At 48.9% G+C, this 19,846-nt stretch overlaps 1 protein-coding gene across 1 annotated transcript in view; it reads right to left on the bottom strand.

The window, feature by feature from the left end:
- Positions 1-1,690: 1,690 nt before the first annotated feature.
- ppargc1b (peroxisome proliferator-activated receptor gamma, coactivator 1 beta) overlaps positions 1,691-19,846 on the bottom strand; it is a 70,620-nt gene continuing 52,464 nt past the window's right edge. Inside the window, exons 4-12 of the mRNA XM_076048009.1 lie at positions 13,826-13,951; positions 10,993-12,013; positions 10,027-10,072; positions 8,703-8,767; positions 7,840-8,461; positions 7,265-7,322; positions 6,270-6,388; positions 6,045-6,154; positions 1,691-5,338 (exon numbers count right to left, since the gene is read on the bottom strand). Of these exons, the coding sequence (XP_075904124.1) occupies positions 5,247-5,338; positions 6,045-6,154; positions 6,270-6,388; positions 7,265-7,322; positions 7,840-8,461; positions 8,703-8,767; positions 10,027-10,072; positions 10,993-12,013; positions 13,826-13,951 (2,259 nt within the window). The 3' untranslated portion in view covers positions 1,691-5,246. The remainder of the gene's footprint in view (positions 5,339-6,044; positions 6,155-6,269; positions 6,389-7,264; positions 7,323-7,839; positions 8,462-8,702; positions 8,768-10,026; positions 10,073-10,992; positions 12,014-13,825; positions 13,952-19,846) is intronic.

Below are 19,846 nucleotides of genomic sequence, written 5' to 3'. Positions count from 1 at the left end.
TGGTCAACTTGCCTATCAAGTGTCATGGTTTTTTTCTTGCCATTTTCCATTTTTGAAGAAAAATGAAGAGTGGGAAGAAAGGTATTGCATTCTGACGAGGGTAATTCCCTTTGGAAGTTTTTTTTTTTTTTTTTAAATATATTATTGTTATACTTATTTGGATTTGTTGCCCATTGACCTAGGACCTAGATCTATTGGACAGTGTTATCATTATTATTATTATTATCATTATTATTATTATTATTATTGTTATTAGTATGTTGAAATGTATCAACGTGTTCTCAAAACACTGAGGAAAAATGGTCAACATCAAAGTTTTCTATAAGAAAGTATATAATCATCTAGATATCTACACAAACACACAAATATATATATATATATTCATATATATGTATATATCTTTTTTTATAATATGGCTATTGAAAAAAGTTGTAATTACGTCAGTAATTATTTCATAATGAACCACGTTGGATTGGACAGGAGCTGAGACGGTACGAAAAAAAAATAAAAAAAAAGCTTGTGGTAGCTTAGTTCCCCACCCCAGTTGGTTTTTAAGGCTTGCCACGATGACACTTTGGGCTTTTTGATGTTGTTCACCTCAGCAACAACAGAGGAACCAACAGATGGCGACGGCCACTCTTATATTACTAATAATAACAATAATAATAATAATAATAAAAATTACAACTCGATGTGCTGCACAATTAATCCCGACACTCTTCCTCCAGTGAAACAGCGATGGGTCAAACGGCCAATAAGCAAACTAAAGGCGTTTAAAACTGAGGAGGGACATTGGAAAACTTTCCATTTTTCTTTCACTCATTTGAACCTTCAATTTTCACTGTAAAAATGTCAGATTAAGCTGTTTGTTTTTTTTTTTAAATACATAAAGGGCCCTTTTTTGTCAAATATCACATCAAATCCAAAAAAACCCAAACAAACAACTGACTCGTGGTTTCATATCTAATTGAAAATTTGAAATGGACTGCGGACCAACCGGGCAGCGTCCCGTCTGCGACTTCAACCTTGTAAAAAAAAAAACCAGCAGCATCCCACCAGAACTGCACACAGACGAAGTGAGTCAGAAATCAGATTTTCAACAAAACCTGTGCACCATCAAAATGTGGTAATAACATAGTTACAACAGCTTCCTTTCAATAAGAAGAAAAATATTGTGAAGGTATTTCACTACTTGGGACGCTATTTGTGCAAGAGTATATTAGTACAATTGTTTTTTGTTTTTTTTTGTATAACGTGTTTTTTTGTGTTTTATGACACAAGCGACCACATTCTTCCTGCAATTTTGTATATATTTTTTTTCTCTATCCCTCCCGAACCACCTGACTGCGTGTTAACAGCATTTTACAGACAATTACAGCAGCTGACCGAACCCACAACCGAGCGACTGCCAGGCGTCTTGCGAGATCACCCGCCAAGCATACACTATACATTATTACCTCAGGTTTTTCGGGACCCCAAAAAAAAAAAAAAAAGCCTGCATTAAAGATAAGATTATTAAGTATTGCATTTTAAATTGCTTCATAAGAAAAAACAGAACAGAGAAATTATAACGTTGTTAAGTCATTTTGTTAAACAGCAATGAGTGGAACCCTCTGCTGCCACGCTCTGAAGGGATGCAGCTGTGAGTTTGTGTCGTCTCTTTTTCAACAGTGTTGGACTTTTTTTCCCCCCCGTCTAGTCGACTTCAGTTCCTTTCAATTTTTTTTTTCCCTTAAATTCCTCCTTGTACTGAACAAACAGCAACTCAGTGGACAAAACAAACAAACATAAAAACCCGCCTCACCATTTCCTGTCTGATTAGCAATCAACTTCAACCCGCCACCTTAAAAAAAAAAAAAGAAAGAAAGGAAAAAAAAAAACCACACACAATACATTTTATGTTTACAACGAGGCATAGTGCTATATACACATTTTATATTCATATATTATTTGTTTTTTATATGTAAACCAGCACATTCTCTCACTTTTTAGTAGTATACATACTAAGCACAAATACTCATTCAGTTGTTTGTGATTAGATTTGTTAAAAATTCAAAATCCCCCCCGCCCCCCCACCTTTTTTTTTTTTATTAAAAAAACGATGAACGTCATGTTTGTCAATCAGTATGTATAGCACTAAATCAATTTTGTTAATTTGGACGACGGCGAGCCACTGTCACTCGCTGATTTAGGTTTTTCATTTTCTTTTTTTTGTCATTTTTCCAACACTGAATAAGGCGCTATTGTACTTAGTGTGCGTTCCTAATAAAGTCAAAGGAGAATCGAGTGATGTAAACATTCAAATTTCTTTTGTGTGTTACAGAGGAGTTGATTGAGAGGACAAGAAAGAGGGCGGGGAAAGGGGGGGCGAGCTGCTGAGGAGCAGAGAGGACTCGCAAAGAGATACGGACACACAATTATAGGAGGAGTCTTGATTGAAAGTCCCGGCAAAGGAGGGGAGGGAGGGGCGAGTCGGCGGGTCCTGAAAGAGAGCTAAAAGAAAATTGGGCTCAAGGAAAGAAAAGAAGATTTGGAATCTTCTCTTCCAAAAAGAATTTGCCCTCAGGACCCTCTGACCGAACAACCGATCGCCTCTTCGCCCCCTCCGAAACGACCCGCTGGAGCCCGCGGAGGGCCGACTCCGGAAAAAAACACCAGACAAGGACTAAAACACTAAATTACACGAGGACACAAGGTTGAAGACTGCGAGTTAACGGACACGCTTAGCGAGGAAAGCCGAGAGAGAGAGAGAGAGTCGAAGACGGACCGACAGATTATTTTGCTTCGTGTTGGAAGGACGTCGTTGTATCAAAAAAAAAAAAAAGACAAAGCCCACCAAAGTATCCTCGACCGGTTCCCTCGGCGGGGACGAGGACAAACAAAGGGACGTGTGTGAGGTAGAGATGCTCAGCTGATACAGTACCTCCCAGACAAGAAGTTTGGATTCTCGCCAGAAAAAACGTTTTGTCACTTTCAAGGCCGTCCCTTTGCTTCCCCTTGGCCCAGCCGTGCTGGAGTCGGCGGCGGCGGCGGCTGCTACTGGCTGCGCGGCTCCGTCAACACACAAAAAAAGAATACAAATGAAATTTAAAAAAATTCGAGATTTCTTTTTGAGCGAGAAAATCGGTTGCAGTGGACTGATCGAGTCCGCAGTGTTTTTGTCGTCGTTGTCGTTTTTTTTTTTTGTTTAAAGCACCAAAAAAAGCTCCACAATCTTTGGGCGAGCAGAAATGGGGAAATTCCATACGATACATTCAAATTTCTTCGGTACATTCCGTTTGAACCTGCAAGATGCGTGGACGTGTTGAAAATTTGCTCTCGTGTCCTTTTTTTTTTTGTGAGTTTGTAATGAGTAAAAGTGTAAGAAATGATTCCTGGGCATCCCGGCGGTCGACCCACCGGATCGACGGCGCCGACTTGAACCACGGACTGAAAAAGTGCCACAAAGTCGCAGAAGCCAACTTCATTTCCCCATTTTTTTTTTTTTTTGCATCTGCTCGCTGCGGTTCCAGATGTAAACAGTAACTGTTGCATTGGCTGTAGCATGGAGGTGGTTGGGGGGGGGATGAGGGGTGTCTTTGTTAAACACGTTCCCTACCAGAGAGACATCAAGACCTCGCCACTTGCGGATAATTGTATTATTTAAAATAAAATAAAAAATCACATTGAACTCAGCACAGGTTGAAGCATCCGTATTGGAGAAATCCTGGAAGGAGCGATTGAAAAAAGAGTAGTTGAAGTCACAAATTTCGTCAGACTTTTTAAGCTTATTTGTGAGCCATTCAAGCTGTCAGATAAGTAAGTACGTTTCAACCAACTGCCGACCAATTTCTCACTTTGGAAGCCGGTCATAGACTTTTTTTTTTTTTTTTAACACAGCAGATGCGTTCTAATCAAAGTAAAAAATGTAAAATGTTGGGATCAAAATTTGCCCCAAGAAATTTTGGGAATACAAAACCAAAAAGAGTCTGAGTTTCGCCACTTCTTTGGAGAGATGAAACTGTACGAGTGCAGCTGACCGGTGAATCTCGGCTGCACGTTTTACAGTTTTTTAAGATGGGACGTTTTTTTTTTGGAATTTGCATCTCATGCGTCAAACGCAAAAAAGTTAGTGGCTGGGAGAGACCGGCACTTGTCCCGCCGCACAAACCACCATGATTTGGTTTGCCGCGTTTTGTCGACACGGCGGGGGCACAAGTTGACGAGGTCTTGATGCGCGAGACGCTTCCGGACAGAGCCGCCAGCAGCCAGTAGCAGAAGCCCAGAGAGTTCAGAGTCACAGGGGGTCAACGTGGAGAGTGGACGAGCCGAGACGTTCACCTCCGTACAGTGCATAGATCAAATTAAGGAAGCACTACAATTACAAAATAAAAAAGGAAAAAAAAAAAACTTGATTTTTTTTTTCTTCGTCGTTTTAGATTTGTAAACTTCATCAGTCATCAAATGATTACGTTAAATTTATATTTATATATAGATTTTTTTTTCTTTGTCCATAACACACACACACACACACAGTAGATTTTTTTTAATTTATAACATCCACAGTTTCTTTTCTTTTTCTTAACGTTTTTTTTTTTTTTTTTTTGCTAAAACAGAGAAGGGTCCCCCTGCCCACACGTCGTCGTCGCTTGCAGGCTCACCTCACCCCCCCGCCCCGCCAGTGACCAGAAAGAGAGAGTTTTGTCCTCCCCCTTTTCCTTTTTTTTTCTCGTATAGAAAACAAACGGAACAAAGAACACGCACACGCAGGAACACACGCCACAACGACCAACGCAGAAATAGCAAGGAGTTGCTACATCGGGTCTCTCCCGCCTCGTCCCCACCAACCCCCCCGCCCCTCCCCCAACACCGTGTTGCCAACACAGCTTCCTTATCGCTGTCCAGCGAGGAGCCGCATCGTCATTGCTGTTTAAAGTATTGTTTTTGTAAAAGAGAAAAAGAAAAAAGTCGGTGAAACTGTCCGCAACTTCCCAGCGGCTTCCTCATTTGTGTTGTTGTTGTTGTTGTTGTTGTTGTTGTTGTTGTTGTTTTAAAATGCAGTATCCTCCGGTGAAAGAAACGTAAAAAAGAAAAACAGAAAAAACCCCAAGGTCCTTATTGTTTCATTATTCCAATGGTAAAAATGTAAACATTTTGCGAGGTCGCCTTGCATGGAGGTACTGAGAGGCCGGTCTGAGGGCGGAGCTGTGTAGTCGGAGGGGTGTGGCTACACTTCAACTAAGGCTGGCCAGCCAATGGGCTCTGAGTCAGCGGTGCATGGACTTCTGGGCCTCCTTCAGCAGGGTGTCGAAGTCCAGTGCGTCATACTTGCTCTTGACGGGACCCGGACCGGCTTCATCTGAGGGGCGGAGACACAATTGGCAGATGTTAGAGCGAGTGACTCAACGCTGGGAACGTTCTTCCCTTTGGATCTCATTTTTCGTGACAGTATTCACCTTAAAGGTCCAGTGTGTAATATTTGGCCTGATTTGTGATTATTATATCGGTAAAAGCTTAATGCACTGCCCATCGATACATTAATAAAAGTAATAAAAGTAAAATAAAAGTAATTTGGTTTTCCTACCCATAGACCTTTTATTTGTATTAGAGTATACATAGAGCATGGGTCTTGCTAACAAATGTTTCCCACGTGATGTCATGGGAACAAAAGGTGGGGGTCATAAAATGCGTGACCTCCCCAGGTTACACTCTCTTTACATCAGGGGTGTATAAATACTCGCCTTCAAGATTCACCATTTGTTTCTACCCACACCGACCTCGTGTAAATAAAGTCAGGGATACCATGCGTCAGACACCACACGGCCTTTCATGGTGTTTGTCTGGACTTCAGTGCCGACAGAACTGCAGCATGAAAATTTGTCTCTTTCTCTGATCGCAAAAAAAAATAAATTGCATGCCTTAATTTTTCCTGCCCACACAGGCTTGAATCATTTACCGTCAGCAGCATCAAACAACATCATCAGCATTTCATTTTTTTTTAAAAACCTATTTCAACAACAGGAAGTGTCGTGCAGCTGCGGCTGCGCTTGGCGTTTGCTCTTTACCGAGATCGATGTAGCGTTTCCTCGTGAGCCTTCTCAGGCCCGCCGTCTCGCGCTCCCTCCAGTGCCTCTGAACCCCTGGCTGGCGAATCTTTATCACACCACAGCGCTCCCTGCAGGCAGGCAGAGAGTCAGCAAATCGAGGGCGGCTTTGGCGCCGCGCAAAAATCACTGTCTGACCGAACAAACAAACGAACAAAAGAAAAATCGGGGCAAGGGGACACTCACTCGTTGCAGATGAGGACCTTGCAGTCCTCCGTGTTGCCGAAAACCTGGAAGCGTTTCCTCAGCATGTTCTGGGTCACGCCGGACGGCAGGTTGTGGATGTAAAACACCTGGCAGTTGTCCTGGAAACAGCGAAACCATGGCAACAGTCAGGACAGCGGACAACACGGAGGCAGGCCACCTGCGCTCGCTGCTGCCGGTGCCGCAGCTGAAGATGCAGCCTGTGTTTTTCACCCCTGAAGGTCGCGAGCGAGCAGCGTTTTTGCGGACAGTCGGTGTCTCTGTCCAGAAATGGCTAAAGTCCGCCCTGCGCTCGATGCACACAGCAAAGCAGCTGTGGGAATCAGTCCCTTTATGATGTCACCCAAGGTGCACCGGGACAGCTCCTGGGCTTAGTGACCACACCCCCTGCCAGGCCTCGGCTCCGCCCTGTGACACCACCTTGTTTTCGCCCCCTCGCTAACTGGAAGGCCTGAGGCCCAAGTTTCAGATTTTAGCAGGCGGAGAGCGAAAGATCCTCGTGTTTTCCAACCACTGTGACGCTTTGTCAGGTGTGCTGTAGAAAAATAGCCAATTTCACATAATTGGTCTAAAAAAAAATAACATTGCATTGTGGAGTGAGTGTGCTTTAAAAGGACCGCAAGTCTATTTTCCTCCCTCAATTCCTCCCGGGATATCTGCTTTGTGTGCATCAAAACAGGCCCTGGTTTCACACTGAGTGAGCATGAATAAATGAAGAGACTATATTGTCATTGTTAGGCTGAAAAGTATTATTTTAAATTAATTTTGGTCAACTGGGGGATTGTTTTCAATGTAGAAAATGTGCCGTGGCTCAAAAAAAGGGTTGAAAAACACAAATCTAGGGAAAGTTCTGGATCCAGGACAGAGCACTTCAGCTGTAAAAAAATAAGGACATCGGAGCCAATAATAATATGTAATTAATATATGGCAAATGGTGAGTGTGCAGGAGAGTGAGGGGGCAGCGACGCTCACTGTACCTCATCAGACTTGGCTTTGTTCCTTTGCTTGTCATCGGGACAGATCTCCGAGTTCTCGCTGCAGAAGGACAGGGGAGAGGGAGAACGAGGCGGACAGTCAGGCACAAGGTGAAAAAAAAACGAAATGTCAGACACGAGTGAAAAGATAAGAAAAAAAAAAAAGTAACAGTTGAACTGCGGCACAAAAGAGTCCATTTTTCTCTCTCTTTCTCTCCCCGCTGTCGACAGCACGACGACTTTGCCTGGGTGGTTTTATTCTCCGTCACGTTCTACCCTTTTATTCACTGCTCTGCATCTGTCTCACACTTGCTGAACTTCCTGGACATCAGCCCAGGACAGGGAGGATCTGACCTGAGGTCCTGATAAATTCCTGCAGTCAGGTGACCACACCCCAGGCCCATGAACAGAAGATATCGGTCCTATCCTCATATCCTCCTCAAATGATTTGCCGCCACCAACAACAACAACAACAACAACAACAACAACAACAAAACGGCTCAGGAGCCGGCTCTCTTTGTTCACTTCAAAGAGCCGGCTCTTAGAATGGGTTAGTTCGTCAACGAGCCATCACTAACCTGGAGTCTGTCTTGCTGGCAGGTGAGTCGGGACACAGGTGGAGGACGGGCGAAGGTGAGCGTGAGGCGGACGAGCGCTCCGCCGCCTCTTCCTCCTCCGACGTCGGTGGCGTGGCGGCCGCCGACTGGCGGTCGCCGGCCGCCTCCGACGCCTCAGATGCCGGCAGCCGCTCCACGCCGTCTTCGCCGTTCTCAACCGGCACCCGATCCTCGGCCGCTCGGACCGCAGGGGGTGCGTCGGGCCCGCCGTGCCCCTGCAGCATGGCGCCCAGCATGGCGGTGCTGCGCTTGCGTCTCTCGCCCAGGCTCAGCGCGCAGTAGTCGTGGTCGCCGAAGCTGCGCTGGACGTCGCCGTCGCCGTCGCCGGCTTGGCCCATGCGCCGCAGCTGGGCGTACAGCTCCGTCTGCTCCGGGAGCTTCCGCTGGTGGTGGGCGCGGCTCAGCCACGACGAGGGCTTGGGGGCGGCCGGGAGGACGGCGGGCTCGCCGCCGCCGCCTCCCCCGCCGTCTCCGCCACCGCTGCCCGCTGCACCCGTGACCTCGCCGACCTTCCCTCCGTCCGCCGGTTTGAAGAGCTCATCCTCCACCGGCTTGTGAGGCGGGGTTGTGGGAGGAGTCAGACCTGCGGGAGAAACTGTCTTAGTTTTCTGACGGAGGAAGACTACAATTGTCATGGAAGCATATTGCTGCCATACTAAAAAAAAAAAAAAAAAAAAAAAAAAAAAAAAAAATTCAATTTCAAGTTTCACGTGAAAATGTTAAAATGATCCCATAAAAACTCCCCCCTTTTTCAGTATGACGGCAATAAGCTTCCGTAAATTCACTCCTTTGGCCAACGGTCAGTGAAGACGGTGGGGGTTTACCTGCCGTTCCGCACAGATCCACGCTGAGCGTCTGTTCGAAAGGCTTGCTGCCGTACTGGGACTCCCTGGTGGCGGCATGAAGGAAGAGCAAGGAGGAGAAATTAAACATCGCCGTGTCATGTTGGGAGGCACACACGCACACCGACACACGCGGGATCCGACAACGAGGACTTAAAAGCTCTCGGTAACGGCGTCTCCTGCCCCCTGCAGCAAAGAAAAGGTCTCGCAGCTTCTGCCCAATTAAAAACTGTGCTTTCTCGCCCGTAAACGTCCCGTTTCTTATCGCAGCGGCCACATGTTCCCCCGTCGTTCCCTCCTCCATTCTTCTTCTTCCGCGTTCCATTTCTGCCTGTCCGCTTGCGTTTCTCCGCTTGGCGTGAGAGAAAGGAGCGGCGCTTCGGGCGGGATATTATTTACCCTCCATCGAGGAAACGGGACAGTCAAAATAATAAAAACAGGGCAGGGAAGGGAAAACAAACAAAAAAAAAGGCAACTTTTCATCTTATTCCCAAAACGCTTTAGAAGACAGATTCATTTGGAAGATGGACGGGCGCCAGCCCGTTTGTGCCGAGAAGGAAAATAAATAAAAGCAGCAGCAGCAACAACAACAACAGCCCACGTTGCGACGGCTGCTGCTGGAACGGCTCCAGCGTCTGAGGCTCAGGTCCATTTAGAGAAGTAGGAGCAGCGAGGGCCCCGCGCCTGGCTCGGATCGGAATCTCAATCACTCAGCCGCAAATCCACCTCTGCTGGGGAACCGGGAGTGGAATTCCGAGGCTGGTTTTACGAGGTTGAGAGACGCAAAACTTCCCCCCGCAGGGACTCGTGGGAACTGCACTCTTAGGGCTTTCGGTTTGTTTGCTCTTCTTGAGAAGGAAATGCCGCCCCGTTTCAGATCACATATGAACGGCAGCACGCGTGCTGACACAGACAGTCTCAAGGCTGGCACTAGCTCCGCCTCTTTCTCCCCACTGGCGCTGTCGTATTCACAGCAGCTGGAGATGATTCAGAAAGGAGCTTTCTTTTGAGCCGAATCTGAAAGAATCCAGCCTTGGAAAATCTCACCAATCCAGTCGCTTTCTCGGTAATTCAAGATTATTTTCTGTCTCTAAATCTCATTTAGAGACACGATTTCCCAACGCACGATCTCAATCATTGAGCCACAAGTTATAAAATTGCAAATATGGCTTCCCAGACCTGCTGGAACACACACGCACACTCTCTGCAGTACAAAACATTCACAGCTTCTGCAGCCGAGACGCCGACGCATGAAAAGAACTTTGAGCTGCTGCCGCTGTTTGATGCCTGGTGTGGACAAACTCACCCTGTGGACTTGGAGTTGAGAGGCAGACAAAGGCAGGCTCGCTTCTCTGCAAGGAGGAGGGGAGAGGAAGAAGAAGAAAAAGCCAGTCAGAAAAAAAACGTTTTCACGTTTTGGTGATCATCGGGTGCGCTTGTGTGCGTTTGTGTGCGTTTGTACATGTGTGTGTGTGTGTGTGTGTGTGTGTGTTGTGTTCACGCCGTCGCAATGTAACTGACTTCCTCAGCTGTTTTTTTTATCGCCTCTTGCGTGACTCAGCGTGATCACTAAACACGATTCCCTCCAGCTCCGCTCTCGACTGGGCAGATCAGGCGGAGTGTGCGAGAACGGCCCGAGGGTGCAGCGACGTCTTGTGTAACTGCATGACGACCGGTTGAAAACCCAGTTTGTGGCCGCCAGGGCCAGTACGGTCTTCTCTGCTGGCCTAAACACACTCAGAAAAGTTACCTTTTCGTGTAAATTTGATAGCGGAGTCACTTCCACTGTTGTATATTACGGTGGAGTTTCTATCCAATCATATTTCAGCCAGCTTGTGTCGTCAGGTTCCATGAAATCTGCCCTCAGAGGCCTTCAGGATTGACCTTGCTGGCTCCTGTGTGCTGTAAGTGAACGGACGGCGGTCGGTTGCGATAGCCAATCAGATCTCAAGTCTGCAACGCCTGAACTGTGATTGGGCAAGCACTTGTGAGAGCCTGGAAGACTTGACTAACCCTGGAGATCGGATGACGGAGGGCGGAGAAGCTAAATTCAGTTTCTTTTGTTACTCTGTCTCGTTGGCGTCATACAAACTACTTTTGTCGACTAATGTCTTAAAATCGCCATCTATTTTTGAGTTTTGACAGTGATGATGCTGTTGCTGTGAGGTGTGTTAATTTAGGGATGGACGAAGTACCACGTCGCCTGAAGGCCCTGACATGGAAACCCAGAGTGTGGAAAGTAGCTTTCAGTGAGTGCGTGTTTCCTCCGTACCATTGTGGCAGCAGGCCTTGCTCAGCTCCGTCAGCGCCTCCCGGTGCGTCTCCGTGGTGGTTTGTCCTCCCGCCCGGCTGGGCAGCAGCTTGACCTCCCCCTCGCCGTCCCGGCCGTCCTCCCGCTCCTTCCCGTCCACCTCCCTCACCCGTGCGGGCCGCAGCCTCTTGGCAAAGCGGCTGGGGAAGGAGGCCAGGCGCCGGGAACGCCGCACGGAGAAGGAGCCGCCGTCCTCCACCTGCTCCTCGAAGCTTTTAGTCCCTTGGATGGAGGTGGAGGTGGTGGAGTATGTGGAGGAGGAGGAGGGGTCCATCCTCTCCGGGGAGGAGGAGTCTTTCGGAAGCTCCGACTTGGGGGAGGCGGAGCCGGGGGCGTGTGCCGGGGCCAACCTGGCGGGGGCGGGGCTGTGGGAGTAGGGGGGGCTGTGCAGTCTGTAAGGCTTGCTCACGTCGAAGGAGCTGCTCTGCTGCAGGAGCTCGCGGAGGAGGGAGTTGGCTTTCATCTCCCTCCGCCTCGCAAAGGGCAGCCTCCGGGGGGCGCCGCCCCCGCTGGTGGCGGGTGGCGCAGCCACCAGGATGACTCTACTGTGAGAGTTTGTGGCGGGCTGCCGGGAGGCCTCGGGCCTGGAGCGGGAGCGGCCCAGCTCGCGGTCTTTGCGCTCCCAGCTCTGCTGTTTCCGTGAAGGCAGGCAGTAGGTGTGCATGTAGGTGATCAGCTCCACCACAGAGTGCATTTCTTTCTCCGAGCTGAACTGGGGCTTGGCGGGCTCCGCGGGGAACGCCGCCGCCGCCGCCGAGCCTTCCACCTCGCTGCTGGAAGACTCCTCCTCTTCCTCCTCTTCCTCCTCCTCCTCGTCCTCGGACTCGCTGTCCTCGTCCTCGTCTTCCTCGCCGTCCTCCTCCGTGTCGGCGGCCGGGTTCTCCTCCGACTCCTGGGCGGTGGTGAGGTGTCGGTGCAGCTCGGTGCACAGGCGGCCCGCCGGACGCACCGCCCGGGGCTTCCTCTCCAGCGGCAGGTCGCTCTGAGGGCGGAGACGCAAAACGTCAGTGACTGTTGAGGCTGCGATCCAGATACTGGTGCAGGTTTTTTGGAAGACTAGTCGATTTGTGTTGCACAATAACGCAGAATAGCAGCATGTTTACCCCAGTTGAAACAGTTCTGTCACAAGGCTACTGACGTCTGTGTTCTTGTGTGTGTGTGTTTGTTAGTTGCGTCAGACTGAGTGGACCTCAACTGGATTAGCCATTAGCTGCTTCCGTCATCAGTGGACGAGTACACATCAAAAGACAAACCTGGATGGGTTGAACTTTAACCAACTGTATGCGTCAACAAACTTTACATTGTGGACGACGCACATTTCGATTTTAACTCGTTCATCCAGCCACCGGCTGCACCGCTGCTGGTTTGATCCCAGTTCAAAACCACAGTTCCGGTTCCTCTGAATGTTCTGGGGACGTGAAAGCCACCACGGTGAACTCAAAATTCCCAGCCAGTTGGATTTAGCGCCACCTCACGTGTGGGAAAGGACATGGCAAAACGAGGGCAACGTTAATCTCCGTCTGAATTCCTGCATCTCCCACCTCCTGCTCTGGATACACGGCAGAACATTTTGCCCGAGACTTTGTGAGGGATGACTCAGTGCACAGCTGCAATGAAATGACTGATTCTTGATTCTTTATTACTCATACACACAGAGAACGAGAGAGAGAGAGAGAGAGAGAGAGAGAGAGAGAGAGAGAGACTATGATTAACTGTTGCCCCCTTATCCTGTCAGTCAATACGCCGCCATCTGCCGCAGCAAAGCCGCAGCATAACTAAAACTGAGGCTGGCAGCAGCAGCAGCAGCAGGGAGGTTAGGAGGCAGTGAGACGGCTTTATTCTCCTCCTCCTCCTCCTCCTCCACATCCACGCTAGCAGCTTCCCAATGACTGCTAAAATCGTACAGCGGTGGCCAGTGGTGGAAGTGTCCTGTTCACACCAATCTCTGCGGCGGCGGCTTGAAGGTCTTTGGCGTTTTCCCCAGCCTCAAACAAAACAGCCGGAAAAAACACTCGATGGACTTTGTAAATTTGTAAAATAAAATAAATAGTTTAAATTTTGCAAATAGCAAATAGAAAACAGCAGAAGCAAAGTGGCAAAAATAGCAATCATTAAATAAAAGATGCAGCAGTGCGTTGTGCGGGTTAGCATTTATATGTGTGATAGATGAGGAGATCAGAGGGGAGTGGTGTAGGTGTGTGTTCAGTGTTCTCCTTGCGGACATGTGGAGGGTCCTGCAAAGCATTTTGTTTTTGGCAGGAGGCTGCAAACAGAGGGCTAAAAATGCTTCTTTTTGTTTTATGGGTGATTTATGACTTGGCGCTGCCTCACTGCCCTGCAGTCTGAGGAGGATGGATTTGAAAAATGGGAGCTGATAGTTAAAGGGAGCAGACTTTGTTCACAGTGACACCATCAGCGCCGGCGAGAGGATGGGTTCTGCAGTCGCTCGGCTCGTTCACTCACTCGAAGAACAACTGTTATTACAGGGAGGCGCGACAACCCGAGTGTGCGAATCGCTTCCACGCCGACTCTGCACGATGAATTACTCCCGCCTTAACCGGCAACCTCCGGTAGAGGGAGGTGGAGAGGGGGCTGATTGGAAAAATCCAATTTCCTTGTCTCGCCAGCCTTCAGAAGACGGCGAGACGGCCGCGCCTGGCGGTGAATACAGAGCGTTACCCAGCGAGTCGCACGAGGAATCCCGGCTCTCGCCGAACGAGGGCTGGCATTTGTTGATTTATTTATTTATTTATTTGTTGATTTATTTATTTATTTATTTGGAAAGGCGTCGTACCTTCGCCAGAGGTCTGACCGTCCGCAGGTGGAGGCTTCTGTTGCCAAAGCGGTGGCCGTGGATTCTGTCCTTGTGCGCGTCCAGGCCGGCCGGCACGTTGGGAGGAGTCAGCAGGAGCTTCTTCAGCTGGTGAGAGAAAGAGGGCGGGGCAGGTCAGTCACATGGCAACCCGATGGAGAGGGCGCCTACCATTGGTTCTTGTTTTTGAGCAAAAAAAAAAAAAAACAACAAACCAACAGGATTTTTTTTTATGCTCTTCAGCACTTAGAAGGGACAGTCCAGCCAAAAAAACTGAAATCCAGGTCATCCATTCAGCCCCTACAAACACGACCAAGTTTATATGGGCCACCACTTTATGTTTTCAGACAGATAAGTAAGTAAACACCGGGAAGCAGCGCGAGCTGAGACGCTGAGACGAGAGACCGATGTGGGAGTGAAAGAGCTCCCTCCGCCCGCCGTTTTTTTTTTTTTAAATCTACACCCTGTCAGCTGGTCGCGGACGGCAGATGGATGTTTGAACAAGAGGACAACGAGGCGGAGAGGCGGCGAGGTCGAGGCGCCGCTCTTTTATCACGTCCGCGGAGCCGACAGCCGCGTGGAAAACATCCACCGCCGCCGCCCCGTTAAAGATTCAGCTCGACTTCTTCTCTGCTTTCTGCTCCTTCTCCACTCATCCCAGCCAGTTCTTCTCTCAAACACCTTATGCTGCCATCCCCCCCCAACCGAAGCCACAAACACCCCTAGATCTCGTCACCTCACTCGTCCATCCGTCTCCCCTTCACATCAAACAGGAAGCCGCGGTGACAGACAGAGAAAAACCCCTCCGCTGTTCCCGTCCCCGCTATTACCTTTCAAATGGATATTAGCGCAAGCGCTCCTCATCCGCCGCTATCCCCTCATTGTTTTTTTTGTTTTTTTTTTCCCCCTTTTAACCCATCTGTCTATTCATGCATTCATTTCAGTGCCGGGGCTACATGACAGGGCTATCAGCTGATATAAATCAGCTTAGGGAGGAAAATCCCCCGCTAAGCTGCGCGGCGTTGTGGAAAATACAGATGTGAGAGGGACGATCGAGCTTCAGGTCACGGCTGGTGTTTTGCGGCGAGGGATGCTGGTGATGTGCTCCAACATCACTGCGACTACATCTCCTAGGAAACAGCTGCTGCTGCTGCTGCTGCTGCTGCTGCTGCTGCTGTTAAATATGTTTTTTTCCTGGTATTTCACATTTAAAAATCATCTGGTAAAGGAAGTCTATTTTTTTTTGGCGCTTCTCTCCACCTTGATATGACAGGAAGGTTCTAAAATGTCTTTGCCTGCTAACATCTTCACCTTTTCGGACTAAAACTCTAAATTTGGCACTTTAGTATTTAAAAAAAAAAAAAAAAAAATCAAATAAATAAATAAATAAATAAAACACACCTGCTGACCACACTTTGATATGCACCTGGCTGAGGGTCCACACGGGAGACCAGACCATCTTAACAAAACCGTTTCAACATCCCATACGGCGACCCCAGCTGGTCACTAAACAGCAGCGTTTCTCAACTGGTGGGTTGGGGAGCTGCTTTAATTAGGTCGCGGCTTCGTGGGCAGTTTCCCTTTTTCAAAATTTATTGTATTCTTTTTTTTTAATTAGTTTTGTAGCATAAGTGTGAGCGCTGTGGAATCCAGCAGTTGAGAACCACTGCTACAGTGAGGCTCACCGCCACTTCTTGGATCAGCACCGTGGACAGCAGCCGCTGGGCTCTCCGTCCGACACCGCCGCTGCACAGAGATGATGGAAAACGGGCCGGAAGCAGCAATAAAGCCGGTTGAATGTCTTTTTCCGACGTACAAAGTTAACCACCAATCAGAGCTGCCCGGCGGTGAGCACAATACACTATGTGGGTCAAATGAGTGACGGGGCCATCGCACCCGCATGGCTAATGGGGCCAACGTGGCCCTTTGTGGGCGAGCCAGCCAGCTTGGCATCGGCGTGCACAGGCGATGCTGAGGAGGCGGTGAAGAGCAAACTGAGGGTTTGTGTCTGTGCGACGCACTCAGAGGCTTCCAGCAGCACAGCCGGGCCCCTCGCACTCACACACCCGCACTCTTCTGAGTCTGGACGCCTTCCAGGGCCCCACCAGCACCATCAATGGGGGCCTTGTTCGGCACTCCAGGACACACACACACACACACACACACACACACACACACACTAGAAAAGGTGGCACTACAGTGATGAACAGTCGGACTCACATCCACAGATCATTGTGGGATCAGTGCAGGAACGCAGACGTAAACAGAGACAGGTAGACAAATAATAAAGGGGTTTAGCGTCTTGTTTGCCCACACGCTCGGCTGCGCAGCAAAGCAGAAGGACAAACCTGAATAAAGTCAGCACATCAAACTCTCCCTCGGGGGCACGTTTGACTTGCAAAAGCAGTAATTTAAAGGGCGACCCGGTGTGAAAAGGGAGCCAAAGTATTGCGACACAGAGGGCGGAATGTGCTTCAAATCCTCTGTTGTTGCATTTGATCTATACTGTAATCTACAAATTAGATGTGAAAACAGCTTTGGTGGGACTCGGGCAGAGATGGCGACACCACAATATACAACTTTTCCTGTGGGAACGGCTTTGAAATGTAACGCCGGGGTGGGGGGGGGGGTGTCGTTCACCCATATACACTGCCGCACAATTTGTTCCTTGCAGACTGGAACTGTTGGGCTTGTGTGCCGTTAAAGTGGTGCATATTTCACAAGAGGGCGGGTCACTAACGTTTATGTACTAACTGTAACCGGTGCGTAGAGTTGAACTTAATTAATTAACCCCCGAAGTGACTCATCCGTGAACCTGATCAAGACAAACAGCTTCCAGGTGATTGAGGTGCACTGTTCCTTCCTGCCAGTAGAGGGCAGCGCTACACCCGCTCATGCGCTTATCGTGACATCAGTCATGTGACAGTAAAACTACTCAACTGATGGAAATGGGTGAGTGAGGGGGGTGAACACACACACACACACACACACACACACACACACACATCTGGCAGCTTCAGTTGAGTAAACAGCATAATGTCATTACAGCAGCATTTACTGTACGAGTGGATGTGAATGTCAGGCTGCTATTTTTTGCTCCTGATGGCTCTGCAGTGAAGTCACAGCAAAGGAAGGGCTCAATAAACAATAATATTCTACGTACAGTAAAGTGACTGTTTGTTTTTTTTTTTGTTGATAGATTTCAGCTTCAGCAGGACGGAAGCAGAAAGATTTTATCTCGTTGTTTTTTTTTTTGTTTTTTTTTTCCATCTTCTCCTCCTGGACAAATAAGGTTGGAAAACATCAATCAAGCTGTTGAACGGACAAAAGAGTGGAGCTCTGCTTCAAGCATAGCGTCTCCGCTGCCGGTGACGAGGTAAACAGTAATCTGAAGGAGCAAAATGTTTGGTTGTCGCGCGGCCGAGCGGCCGGCGCAGGGAGAGGACGAACGCGGCGGTCGTGCACAGCCGTGATTAGACGGACGGAGACGTGTCATTTTGTACTTTTGCGCGATGAGCGAAGCGGAAAACGTCACGGGACGGACGGAGCCGCTACTTTGCCATCGAGACGTCATATTGTTGAACTGCTGCAGCAGCGGGGACCAAATGTCTCTGGCAAGTCGCGATTCTTCGTGGACGTTCATTGCCCGTCAGAACCTGGAAGTCCTTTGGACTTCCTAACTCTGTCTCGCATATAGATTTCCAGGACTACTACATATCACAAGATATTATTATTAAATAAAATGTATTGCTAGCAGAGTTCCAGCCTGGAGTTCCAGGTTGAGGTCACACCTTTCGTCAGAGATAGAAACTTCTCTTTTAGGGCGAAAGTGCATTGGATCCTGCTGCTGCTGCTCCACCCTAACCCTCTTAACAGAAACAACAAGTGCCGTGTCGGCCCCCCAACATCTGATAAGGGATGAATTACGAGGGTTTTGAATTAGCATAGCCTGAAGTCTCGCCGCTTCTCACAGTTGACCTTCGCTGCGGTCCTACATCGGGAGCTGAAGGGACTTTGTGCTTCAGTCGACAACAAAAGAAGGACGCAAGCGCAGCGGTGTGTCGTTTCCACGTCTGTTGTTGTTCTATAACATGGAAACCCCTCAGTCAGTCAGAAGGTGGAGTGGATCGGGCGAGGGGATCTGATGGTGCTTTTCCACGACGTGTTTTTAGCACGATTCGCCTCGACTCGACTCAGCCTTGTTTGCGTTGTATTACAGCAGAGTTCAACCGCAATGTGGGAGGAGTTTTGAAAGCAAGGGGACCACAAAGTCCCTTGACGTCATGGTTGTGATACCATATTCATGTTACGGTAACCTCTATGCGGTGTTGCCAGCGACACTGTTTTAATCTCTGACGGTACCGTGACAGTCTTGAAAGACCTTGTTGCTCCAGCTAGCTCCGGCTAGCTCCGGCTAGCTCCCTCAGAATGTTTTTTGTCTGCCACCAAACAGAAACATCGGCCACTCGTTGTTCGAGCACGGTACTGACTTGCAAGCCACTTCCATTGGTGGTTACCAAGCGGGTTCCATTTTTGTGAAGGAGTCTCGTCGGTGGCACCACCGTATGGAAGAGCTTTAAGACCGAGTAGAGCCGCGGTGCCAGTGGAAAAGTCCCATAAGACTGTTGAATGCAATACTTCCTTCCCACAGAATAAGACACCCGTCTTTTTCAACCCAGTGCTTGGGTTCCACTCAGTCTGCCACTGATTGGCCGGCCCGAGCTCTGTTACAGAAGTTGACCGACATCACGGAGGAGTCTTCAAGGTGAGAGGGGCCAGTGAGGGGCGAGACAGTCACGCATGTCACGACGGTGTTTTGCCACACAACAGCCGCGACAGCTGAGCGGTGGCGTGCCCCCCCCCACCCCCCCCCCTCGGCATCGTCGAGCTGTTGTTATGGTGCCAAACAATACCTCCATGGAACCAAACAGCAACAGAACCTGTTCTGTCTCGCTTCGGCCTCTTGTTTACCCTGGCTGAGCCGGAATTGGGTTACACACACACACACACACACACACACACACACACACACACACACACACACACACACACACACACACACACACACACGCAGACACTAACGCTTATCGCCGTTTGGCTTCCTCGAAGCACCGAGCGACCTTTCATCCTGCAGTCCTACATCTCAGGCCATTACTGTCATCATCATTTCCATCCATTTGGAAGGAGTTCCCCTTCCTCCTGTGATTTATCTCCCCCGATGCCGGTCAGATCCTGCAGCGCTGCCAACTAACTGAGGCTGTGCAGCCGTAAACAAATCTCAGGGCAACAAAAAAAAAAAACCCCACGGATGTCCAAAAGTCATCCAGTGCAGCGATAATCTCCAGGGGTCAAAGGTGAATCACCTGCATGGAGGCAGGACAGCAGCACAATATGATGATTCTGTTTCAGACGGCGGCTGTTTTGATGGGTTTATCTCCCCCGCAACTCGACGGCGTGGTTTGTTTTTCTCCGTTAGTTCCATAAAGTGTAGTTCAAAGACGTTTATACGTTAACTTCGATGATCATAAATACCAGTAGCAAAAACTTTACAGGCAACTGCGGATCAATGTTTGTCAGACAATTCACGTCTCATCTGGGTGAGAGTGCAGATTTGAAGGGTTATATCAGAAAATACTCAGACGCAAGGTCTTTGATTCTGGGCCGCACCACCGGTTCTGACTCGAGATGCTTTGTAAAAACTGCACCTTCTTAGTTGTTAAAAGGTGACCCTGGATCCTGGAGCCTCTCAATGTAAACTGCTGCTTGTGAGGATCTGCGTCTGGAAGCATTCCGCCGTTCAGCAAGACAGCAACTTTGTGACAGCAAGTGTCACACGGATTGCCTTGCGAGCCCCCCCCTTCCGACCCCCCATCGGCTGTGGAACTCAAGCTGAATCGAGGAAGCCGACCGGATTCATTTTGACAAGTGCAATAAGGCCGAATTACGGCGCGCTAATCATAAGTCGTTTATTGCTGCGAAATGGCTTCCTGCTTCCAATTAAGC

The sequence above is a fragment of the Nelusetta ayraudi genome, unplaced genomic scaffold (assembly GCF_046127955.1).
Source record: "Nelusetta ayraudi isolate G7.1 ecotype Tasmania unplaced genomic scaffold, CSIRO-AGI_Nayr_v1 ptg000097l, whole genome shotgun sequence".
Taxonomy (NCBI): domain Eukaryota; kingdom Metazoa; phylum Chordata; class Actinopteri; order Tetraodontiformes; family Monacanthidae; genus Nelusetta; species Nelusetta ayraudi.
The sequence above is the reverse complement of the archived record's forward strand: the minus strand, read 5'-3'. Positions and strand labels throughout refer to the sequence as shown.